The sequence below is a fragment of the Peromyscus maniculatus genome, chromosome 3 (assembly GCF_049852395.1).
Source record: "Peromyscus maniculatus bairdii isolate BWxNUB_F1_BW_parent chromosome 3, HU_Pman_BW_mat_3.1, whole genome shotgun sequence".
NCBI classification, from domain to species: Eukaryota; Metazoa; Chordata; class Mammalia; order Rodentia; family Cricetidae; genus Peromyscus; species Peromyscus maniculatus.
In genome coordinates, this window is record NC_134854.1 from 94,524,036 (window position 1) to 94,534,270 (window position 10,235).

General features: G+C 56.1%; 1 protein-coding gene across 6 annotated transcripts; it reads right to left on the reverse strand.

Moving 5' to 3' along the window:
* Positions 1 to 214: 214 nt before the first annotated feature.
* On the reverse strand, positions 215 to 9,496 carry Sh2d6 (SH2 domain containing 6). Of its 6 annotated transcripts, none has more exons than XM_076566938.1 (17): positions 8,974 to 9,496; positions 8,820 to 8,845; positions 8,440 to 8,474; positions 7,995 to 8,065; positions 7,763 to 7,892; positions 7,042 to 7,163; positions 6,294 to 6,357; positions 4,904 to 4,926; positions 4,477 to 4,537; positions 4,034 to 4,112; positions 3,518 to 3,548; positions 3,365 to 3,389; positions 3,089 to 3,166; positions 2,852 to 2,907; positions 2,473 to 2,556; positions 2,154 to 2,312; positions 215 to 604 (listed from the first exon to the last, which is right to left on the reverse strand). In XM_076566938.1, exons 1-17 carry the CDS (start codon positions 9,073 to 9,075, stop codon positions 488 to 490), a joined length of 1,263 nt encoding a protein of 420 aa, XP_076423053.1. In that variant the 5' UTR covers positions 9,076 to 9,496; the 3' UTR covers positions 215 to 487. The 6 variants fall into 6 exon arrangements, with proteins under 6 accessions (XP_076423053.1, XP_076423052.1, XP_076423055.1 ...); XM_076566937.1 differs by having other exon boundaries at positions 2,852 to 2,910; positions 8,974 to 9,474; XM_076566940.1 differs by lacking the exon at positions 3,089 to 3,166 and having other exon boundaries at positions 8,974 to 9,469.
* Positions 9,497 to 10,235: the final 739 nt, after the last annotated feature.

Sequence of the window (10,235 nt, forward strand, 5' to 3'; positions counted from 1 at the left end):
CTGGAGGGGATGGCTCAGCGGTTCACAGTGCAAACTGCTCTCCCCAGCATCTACATCTGGTGGCTCACACCCCTTCCCCCCCCCCCCAACTCCAGCTCCAGGGTATCTGATGCCTGTCTTCTGAGGACACGGGCACTCACATGCCCGTAACCCACACACAGACACACCTCCTGTCATACTCGTAATTGGAAAATAAAGATATCAAGAAAGAATTCAGTCAATAAATGTTTATTGAAATACACCGCGTGCTGGTAAACTATCCCCACCCAGAGTGTGTTCATCCCCGAGAGAAGTCAGTGCACCTAATCCCTTGTCTAAGGAGAGGCAGCCTCCCCACCCGGGGCAGGCAGCCCAGCTCAAGGCCATCTCATTTCAAACCTGCGGGGACTTTGGGGTGGAGGGCTGGCCAGGGATAGAAAGAGGCCAAAGTGGGAGGGGAAAGCGAGGGGGCGCCCACGTGCCCACGGCGGATGTGCGGCACGTGTCTTCAGGGCTTGGTGGGGAAGAGCAGGCAGATGGACCCCCGGCTGCCGCTGTGTCTGTCCACCAGCGGCAGGGGATGCTTCCTGTAGTGCTGGACCATGGCGGCCACCGAGGGGAAGAGCTGCGGAAGGGGGGCAGGGCGTCTGTGCTCTCCTGAGCCTTACTCTGCCAGCAGCTTCCTAAGGCCGCTGTGGGGCCTGGCAGGGGAGCTGGCGGGCATTTTTTCTAGATGATTCCCCCCCAGTGTGCCGTGAAATTGCAGGGCCATTTTTGCGGTCTGGTTTCAAGCCTGAAACTGCACCGGCATGCCATGCCGTTGGCCAGCCTCGGCATTCCAGAGCTAGGTCAAGACTGCTTTAGGTCTAGGCCTCTGCCCTGGTCTCTCCCTAAGGAAAGCTGAGGTGAGTGACCGACAGTCTGAATCCTACCAGTTACTGGGGAGAAAGTCCTTGGAGACTTCTGCCCTCCCCCCAGACATTGCCCTCACCTTCACCCTATGAAGATTGAACCGTGGTTGCTGGTGGGTGGTGGCGCTTGCCTTTAACCCCAGCCCTTGGGAGGCAGAGGCAGAAGGATCTCAGTGAGTTTGAGGCCAGCCTGGTCTGCAAAATGAGTTCCTGGACAGCCAAGATTTTACACAGAGAAACCCTGTCTCCAAAAACCAAAAAAAAAAAAAAAAAAAAAAGAAGAAGAAGAGGAGGAGGAGGAGGAAGAGGAGGAAGAGGAGGAAGAGGAGAGGAAGAAGAGGATGGAGAAGGAGGAGGAGGATTGGACCATCAGGGTGGGTCTCTTTTCACAATGCCAGATGTCTGGGAAGATAGTCAGGCTTCTACCTTCTGACTACTTGCTCTGCAGACCAGACTGGCCTCAAACTCACAGAGAAACCACCCACCTCTGCCTCTCGAGTGCTGGGATTGAAAGTGTATGCCACCACCACCCAGCTTTATTTTGTTTTTAAACAGGGTCTTGCTGTGTAGCTCTAGCTGGCCTGGAACTAAAGAAAGAGATCCATCTGCTTCTGCCTCCCAAGTGCTAGGATTGAAGGTGTGTGCCAACATGCCCAGCTACCTTGTTTTGTTAAGATTTTTTTTTAAACTTATTTTTTATGTGTATGAGTGTTTTCCCTACATGGATGGATAGTTATGCATCCCATGCATGCAGTGCCCGAAGAGGCCAGAAGAGGGCAGTGAATCCCTCAGAACTGGGGTTATATACAAATTGTAGACTGCCATGTGGGTACTGGGAGCTTAACTGGGGTCCAAACCAGTCAGTGCATCTAACCACTGAGCCATCCTCCAGCCCCCACCTTGTTTTTTGAAACAAGGCCTCTCACTGGCTTGGAGCTCACTGTGGAGGCTGGATGGCCAGTGAGTCCAAGGTCTGGATACCCCTTTCTCTACCTCCCCAGCACCCAGATTATAAACCCAAGCCACCACACTTGACTTATTTTACTTGGGTTCTGGGGCGTCAAACTAGATCCTTATATCGCAAGGCTTACAGACAGAACTGTCTCAGAGGCCCCTACCCTCTGTTGCTTCGACTCAACCCAGGGTGGGGACCAGAAGCAATCTGTGTATTTTCCCCAGACACACACAAGCACCTGGCCAGGCCCAAGGTGCGGCACTGTGAGCCTCCTTGCTGGTTTGGCCCACGACTCCTCCAGCACCCACCTCCTCATGATTCCTGCCCTCCCGGCCCAGGGCATAGTGGTGCCCGCCATCCAGTTGCCGGATGGGGATGTTGAAGACTCGGCCCTTGAGGAGTACAGCCAGGGTGAAGGGCTGGGAACTGTGAGGCCCGGAGCTGAGGCGCACGGTGTAGGCTCCGTCCTGTGGAGGAGACCCCGCCATGAACTCCGTCTTCTAATGCCCAGCTGACCAGTCATGTCCAATGCCTCCCTGGCCCTCCTCCTGCCCCTGCCAGCTTAATCAGGCACAGGCAGCGAGGAGACGGGACTTCAGAGAAGGCCGGGAGTCTGCAAACGCCCACCTTTTGGAAGTGAAGCAGGGCTCTCTCGGCAGCTGGACGGTCACAGTCCCCTGAGTACCAAGGCTGACCCAGAAGGCTTCCGTCCTATACAACACACAGAGCTACTCAGAGGTGCCTTCCAGCCCTCCTCCGGTGGGCACGGAGAGCAGAGAACCCCGGTGTACAATGATATGTGTTTACATCTGCCAGCCCCAGACTGAGCCCTGTAAACAAAACCAAGGAGCGCCTGTGCCTGGCGCACACGCAGCATGGAGCAGCGGTACGCTGTGCTCCGTGCAGGCTCCCTGTGGTGGTCCAGGCCCCAGGCCAGGAGGGCTCCTGGGCAAGGACTTTGCTCCCCACAGGCCTCACGCACAGTCTGCGCCCAGCTAGTGCTCACCTCAGCAGCAGAGGTGCTCAGGGCGGGGGCTATAGAGGGGACAGACAGTCTCCGGCCTGCTGAAAGGAAGCAGAAAAGCGAGCTGGAGCCACTGCCCTCTTCTGGCCAGGAAGCTGGGCAAGAAGGCTTCACGGGTGGCTGCAGCAGCCGAGGGAGCCACGCCAGTATGTCTAAAGCCCGACATAGGGCATCCGGTGCTCCCTCTGTCCGCAGGCCCAGCACCCTGGGGGGACCCACCAGACACTCCTGGCACGATTTCCAAATGAGAACTGATCTTGGGACATACACTGGCAGCCTCCCAATTTAGTGCAGACCCTGGGAAATGGCCAAGAGGGTCCTCTCAGGCCCCATCTTGGCAGAAGCCAGAGCTGCAGGGACCCCCTTGAATGAAGTGAAGTGGGGTCTGAGATCCCGGGGTGGGGGGCGGGGGGGTAATCTGTTGTCTGCAGGGCTGGGGCAGGGAGCGGGATCTTAGGAGGACAGTCCATTCGGGCTGGACATGTCCATGCTCACCTTTCATCGTGGCATCCTCTGCTCCCTGGGACACAGGAGGGCTGGTCAGATGAGAGCTGGCCTTCCAGGCTGCTACCCACAACCTGGAGTCCCACCCTGGGCCTCCCTCCCACCCCCCCTGGGCTCATTTCCTCCTGAGCACTAGCCTCTTACATTCCGAGCCTCCTGGTGACCAAGCATGGGCCTGTGCAGAATAAAATGGGAAACAGAGCTCAGACGATTTCTTTTTTCTTTTTCTTTTTTTTTAAATTTATTATTCTTTTATATACATTGGTGTTTTGCCTTCATGTATGTCTGTGTGAGGGTGTCAGATCTTGGAGTTACAGACAGTTGTTAGCTGCCATGTGGGTGCTGGGAATTGAACTCCGGACCTCTGGAAGAGTAGCCAGTGCTCTTAACCGCTGAGCCATCTCTCCAGCCCCTTATTTTTACTTTTTTAATTTTTTAAAAAAAAAATTCTTTTGGAGACGACAGGGTCTCACTATGCAGCCTCAGATGACCCAGAACTCTCTAGGTAAACCAGACTGGCCTCGAACTCACAGAGCTCTGCCTGCCTCTGCTGCCCAAATGCTGGGATTAGAGAAAGGTGCTTGCTGCCATGTCTGGCCTCTGGAGTTTCCGTCATTAGTGCACATGGTGTCTCGGGTTGTTCCTACAGCTGTGGCTTACCTGGGCAATCCAGATGTTCTTGGCAGAGGGACTGGGGGGATCAGGGCTTTAGAGCTTGTGGTCCTAGTCAAGGCTGGGACTAAAACAGAGAGAGCACGCAGGGGTTGGCCGGGGACCAGACAGGGAGGTCTAGGCTGACCAGAAGTGGCTCGGAACAGTCGAGGGGTCTATTACTGTCCCCTCTGACCGGGGCTCTCCTGAAGCCCTTTGAACCACAGGGAGATACCAGCTGGGTGGCCTGGCTGCGTCAGATGAGAGGCTCCACCCAGCCCTCGCTCTAAGAGCGTCGCCTCCTTTGTAGGGACAGTGTGGGTCTACCTGGGCTAAAGGCAGAAATGAAGGCAGCCAGGTGGGGTTTGGAGGGGACAGAAATGGGGCGAGGCGAGAGCGTGTTCATGGGCAGCCGAGGGCTTCAGGGATGGGATAGGGCAGTTTCCGCTCACGTGGATCCGGCTCACACTCCAGGTAGATGTCCTCGTCGTTTTTCTTTGCAAGGTCTGTTACCTAAGGTGTGGGACCATGGGCTTGACTAGACCTGTGGTCCCTTTCAGGAATAAGAAGGCTGTGCCTCGATTAGTGAGGAAGGGGGACAGGAAAGAAGCCGCTGATTGACAGGGGCGTGGCTCAGGCATTGCACTCCTTCCCTACACAGGGGGGGCCTCTCCTCAGGGGTTTCTCTTTTAGGAGTGCCCACAGAGAGTGGAGAAGAGGCTCTGGGTGACACCCTCAGAACCACTGGCCTATACCTGTGGGAAAGGGGAGGACTCTGCACCAGACCTTTCCCCCGGCTACTCAGGTGCCCATTCCTCTCCTGTCAGCGTTCTAGAAAAATCCCTAGACTGCAGGATAGAGAAGGAGCCAGCTCACCACCACTCTAGCAGATGCACCTTGCCCTGTAAGGAAAAAGGAGAACCAGCACTCATGAGAATCATCGAGGAGGGGCCTGGGCACCCTAGTCACAGTGCTCCTCAGAGCACTCACGAGCATTGGTGAGGAGGGAACATGGACACCCTAGTCACAGTGCTCCTCAGAGCACTCATGAGCATTGGTGAGGAGGGAGCCTGGGCACCCTAGTCACAGTGCTCCTCAGAGCACTCACGAGCATTGGTGAGGAGGGAGCCTGGGCACCCTAGACACAGTGCTCCTCAGAGCACTCGGGAGCATTGGTGAGGAATGAGCCTGGACACCCTAGTCACAGTGCTCCTCAGAGCACTCATGAGCATTGGTGAGGAATGAGCCTGGGCACCCTAGTCACAGTGCTCCTCAGAGCACTCACGAGCATTGGTGAGGAGGGAGCCTGGGCACCCTAGTCACAGTGCTCCTCAGAGCACTCGGGAGCATTGGTGAGGAGAGGATCTGGACACCCTAGTCACAGTGCTCCTCAGAGCACTCGTGAGCATTGGTGAGGAATGAGCCTGGGCACCCTAGTCACAGTGCTCCTCAGAGCACTCATGAGCATTGGTGAGGGGAGGACCTGGACACCCTAGTCACAGTGCTCCTCAGAGTCAGCTTTGAAGACCCACGAGAACACACTTCATCTGCTCATCCTCTCTCTTTGAAACCCTGAAATGTCCCCAGGCTTGATCTCTCACTGAATTTGCTAGGCTTGGCTGCAGATAACTTCATGGTGGGAAAAGAAAAAACAAACAAACAAACAAAAACAAACCAATATAGCCACCCTCAAGGTCATGAAGGTCTTCCAGCTTGTGAGGCGGATAAGATGGATTGCACCTCAAGTGAGCTGTGTGACCTTGGGCAGAAAAGTGTACTCCCCTGCCGCCTGTCCTGACATCCTAGGGTTCTGGGGTCACAGGCCTCAAGGCACTGACCATAGGGGCCAGTCTCTGGATCTGCCGTGGCATGGATGGAATCAGAGTGGTGGCCCCAGGGAGCCCCAGTGATGAGGGATAATATTCGTAGGCTTCAGTAGGGAGGGCCTGAGGTTTGACCTCTTCATTCTCGGGTGCCCCTCACCTGATCCAGAGATCACAGCGGCTGAGGACAGGGCCTGGGGGACAGGCCTGTGCTTTTGAACTGTCTAGGGCGCACAGCTCATGTCTCTGAGCCTGTCTCCGCACCCTTTCACTGCTGATAGTGATACCCACCCTGACTGCCGTGGGGGCTTGGCAAGCAGAAGGGATGCCTGGCTGGGAGGTGTGCAAGAGCCCAGGTCAAGGCGAACCCAAAACTCTGGCCTGTGGAGGAGAGGACTCCCCTGCCCATGGGGAGCCAGGGAAAGAGAGGGGACACTCCGCTTTACCTCGCCTTCCAGAAACAGGGCCCGGCTTGGGGGTTGCAGGCTGCAGACTCATTGCCGGCTTCAGCTGTGGGCAGGATGGGGTTAGTGAGGGAGGAGGGAACCGCAGGCACTGGAGGAGCAAGGAGGCTGGGGCGGGCGGGAGCAGGGAGAGCTATGTGCTGCTTTCAACACCGACCCTGAAGAGGAGGCGGGAGGAGCAGGGGTTCGAGGGCAGCCTGGGCTCTGTGAGACCCTCTTTCAACTGCACCTCCCCCAGAAGACCCATCCAAACAAACACATATAAAACATTCAACAAGAGAGGTGCAGGAGAAGGGCAACGCTTCTCTCAGCCTCTCTTGGGGTCCCTCTCTTGACTGTGAATTTTCCCCTGTTTATGTATGTATTTGTATTTACAAAAGCAAAGTGATACTTCTCCAAAGGGATAACCAGATCCTAGTGGGAGTTGGGAGTGATGGCGGCTTGACCCCTCCGACCAGAGGGAGGTCCTATGGCCCAGAGCCTGGGGGAGGGCAAGCTGAGCTTACCAACCCCAACCCCAGCAGGGATGGAAGAAAGGAAGAGTGTCCTGTCAAGCAGGGTGGGTGGATATGGGAGGAAAGGAGGACCCTCCAGGCAAGTGGGAGGAGCTGCTATTGTTTATTTCCCTCTGGCTTCTGATGGACCTGGCACCGGGGTGTCCGGGCTCCTAGAATAGGAATGTGTGTTGGGGGCAGGGGGCTTGCATGAGACGTCTGTAAGAGTCACTCACCGGGAAGTGGTAGCCAGAGGCAGGGCGGGTAGGGAAGGAAGGATTTGTGGGGAGTCCTCTGGCCATGGCGGGCTGAGGCAGGGGTGCTGACGGCTTGGATGGACCCAGCGGCCCAGGACGATCTGAAAAAGACCCTGTGCTTTGTGAACTGTGGAGGGCGGGGGGCTGGGGGGGAGTTCCTCCCTAGTCTGCTCCCCGTTTTCACGGCTCCCCACCTAGCCCCATCCCTCCCTCCCTCCCTCCTCCTGTCCCCTCTACTTATTGGCTTCTTGACAGCCCCGTCTCCATGGCAACTGGAGGCAGTCAGCGTCCCTGCCCCCCACCTGGCTGAGCCCAGTGGGTGAGAGATGCCAGTGGTGGGGGACCTCCCAGGGAACTCCCACCCTGGCTGGAAGGATGTGCTGAGATTGGGGGGGGGGGGAACGCAAGGCCCTGGGGACTGGGTCGGGCTTCCTGCTTTGCTTTGTCGATGTTGCCGTAGTTACCTCGCCCCTCCCTCCTCCTCCGTCCCATTCTCCTTCTTCCCGGTTTATTCTCTCCCTCCTTTCCTTCATCCCTCTGGCCTTTTCTGCCCAGCCAAGAGGCCACAGTGGCAGCCAGTTGAGGCCCTTCCCACCCCAGCTCAGGCAGAGGGAGGAGAGCTCGCCCCTCCTGGACTCCTCCTTTGTTGGGCCCTCTTGTCCTGACCCAGCCTCCCAGCCTCTCCCTCCTCAGCCCTCACCCAGATACAAGGAGTCCTCCTTAGAGCCAAGAGACTGTGCGGGGGCCAGACTGAGGGGTGGAACCTCGCAGGGGGGCAGCTCATATTTATCCTCCTCTTCGACCTCCTCCTGGGCCTTAAAGAAGGGATGCTGGGGGCCCAGGGAAGATGGAGGATGGAACAAGTCAGCCCCGGGAGCAGATGGCTGGCTCCCTCTCTCCGCCCAGCCCCCAGCCTCAGCAACTGGCCTTACCCTGTGTCTCCAAGTCTCTGGGCCAGGCAGGAAAGACGGGCTTGGGACATTTTCTCTCCGAAGTGGGGTATCTGGATGGACAGACTGGTTTGGCTCCATCCCACCCACTTCTAGCACGAGGCTTTACTCCTTCTCTGGTAAATAATAAACCACCTGCCCTTAACTATGGGCTGCAACCCTACACCTAGAGGAACCCATCAAAATGGACATTTCTAGCAGCAGAGGCAATGAGACAGGTGTGTTGAAATATGGGGACCCCAGCAGATGCCTGTTCTACCTAGCAGTGGTTCCTGACCCTACACCAAAGGCAGGTGAGAGAATCAGGCCTGAGTGCTAAGCCTCAGTGGACAATCGGTGGGACAGGTTATCTAGAGTCACTCAGGGAGATCCAACTGTGGGGGACCCTGGTCTGCTGGGGCCCCATGGCCCACACTGGGTCACTTACCTACACATCTGGCAGGTGGCAGTGGTGGCCCCATCCTGTAAGCAGACTCTGCTCAGCTCTGCCCAAGGGGACCTTCCGCTGTGTCTGGGTGACATTGCACTCTAGACTAATCACACCTATAACTGTGAATGCTCCCGGCAGAAGCTGTGTGACATGGTGGACCTGAGATCCCAGCAACAGAAAGCTAAGACTGGAGGGGGGGGCGCAGAACTGGTGGCCTTTGGTGCACCGCGGCATGAGTTGGTACCCTAGGGGAGCGGGCCACAGTGCTGACAGAGTGGGAGCACACAGCTGGCCGGTCACATGGGGTAGAAATAACGGCTGCTGCAGGGAGTAAAGACCGACGGGGGAAGAGCAGGAGAAAGCGGAGGAGTACTCACCGGGCCTTGCTGCCACTGTGCCTGTCCTAGAAGGAGGCAGAAGGGGAGCAGAGAGAGTGGTCAGTACAGCTGGGACTCCCCCTGCCCAGAGCCCTGCATCTCCAAGAGTCTGAACAGGTGAGGTGCCCGAGGCTCCCGTGGGACCAAGCCTCACCATGGCAAGGTAGATGAGCTGAATCCTTTTGCCTCTCCAGAGCCTAGGAGCTGCCACAAATGTCCTGAGGGGACAGGGGCCTATTGTTTCTGTTATTTGCATATTCTAAGTATTAGGAAGGTGTCCGCCTCTACCTGTGACCTCCCACCCCAAATGGACTTTACCCAGGACACTCCCAGGAGCCCCCTCTCCCTCTCATGGCTGTGATCTCCAGCCCTCCTGCCAAGCTAGAGGAAAGACCAGCGACGGACCAGGTTCCGCTCTCGGATAGCGTCCACCTTTGCAGACCTGTACGGGTTACAGGAATGGACAGATCGCTTGCGGTCACCTTTCCTGATCCTTTACTCCTGTTATCACTTGCTGTGGGTGGTAACCACCAATCAGAGAAGCTAAAGGTTAGGGAACATCCAGAAGCTCCCATATTTCATGGGACTGCTTTGTTCTATAACAGCGGTGTTTATCAATCATTTATTTATCAAGCTGGGCGTGGTGGTGCACACCTTTAACCCCAGCTCTTGGGAGGCAGAGGCAGGCAGATCTCTGTGAGTTTAACACTAGCCTGGTCTACAGATGGAGTTCCAAGACAGCCAGATCTACTCAGAAAGACCCTGACTCTAAAAAAAAACAACCAATCAACTGAACAACAACAAAAATCGATTTATCTGACATCTACTACACTGTTCCAGCCAGTGAGGAGCTACAGAAACCAGCAAGCCTTTCATGTGTCATTTCCTCACTGGACTCTCAAAATAGCCTCCTGACGCAAGGCCCAGTTTTCATTCCCTTTCAGATGAAGATGCTGAGTCTCTTAGCTCTCACTGATGGAGCAATGCCACGACACTGACTGGGCTTAACACAACTGAGATTTTATTTCCTCCAAGCTGAGGAGGATAGAAGGCCAAGACTGGGGTTGGTTTCTGGGTGGCCTCTGTTTCTGGCTTGGATTCCACTCCCTCTCTGTGTGTCTTCACGTGGCCTCATGCCTGTGGGCACAGAGGGAGCCTGAGCTGGGCATTATTCCTTCTTATAAAGACAGAAGACTGTAGGATCAGGGCCTTCCTCTTAGGACCCCATTTCATCTTAATTGCCTTTCTACAGGCTCTAGGACTAGAGGTTCAACAGACGAGTTGTGGAGGAGAGGATCCTCCATTCAGCCGTAATACTGAGGCTCTGAGAAACTGTGTTAAGTTTCCTGGGCTGGGGGCGTAGCTCAGTTGATAGAGCACTTGCCCGGCATACGGGGAGCCCTGGGTTTGATCTGA

What these genes read in the sequence shown, in the direction of transcription:
- Sh2d6 (XM_076566937.1), bottom strand. Translation starts at nt 9,075, where the DNA reads ATGCAAATAACAGAAACAATAGGCCCCTGTCCCCTCAGGACATTTGTG. An exon ending in AGCTCATCTACCTTGCCATG is followed by an intron (nt 8,846 to 8,973) that starts GTGAGGCTTGGT and finishes GCCTCCTTCTAG; the next exon opens with GACAGGCACAGTGGCAGCAA. An exon ending in AATCGTGCCAGGAGTGTCTG is followed by an intron (nt 2,911 to 3,088) that starts GTGGGTCCCCCC and finishes GCTTCCTTTCAG; the next exon opens with CAGGCCGGAGACTGTCTGTC.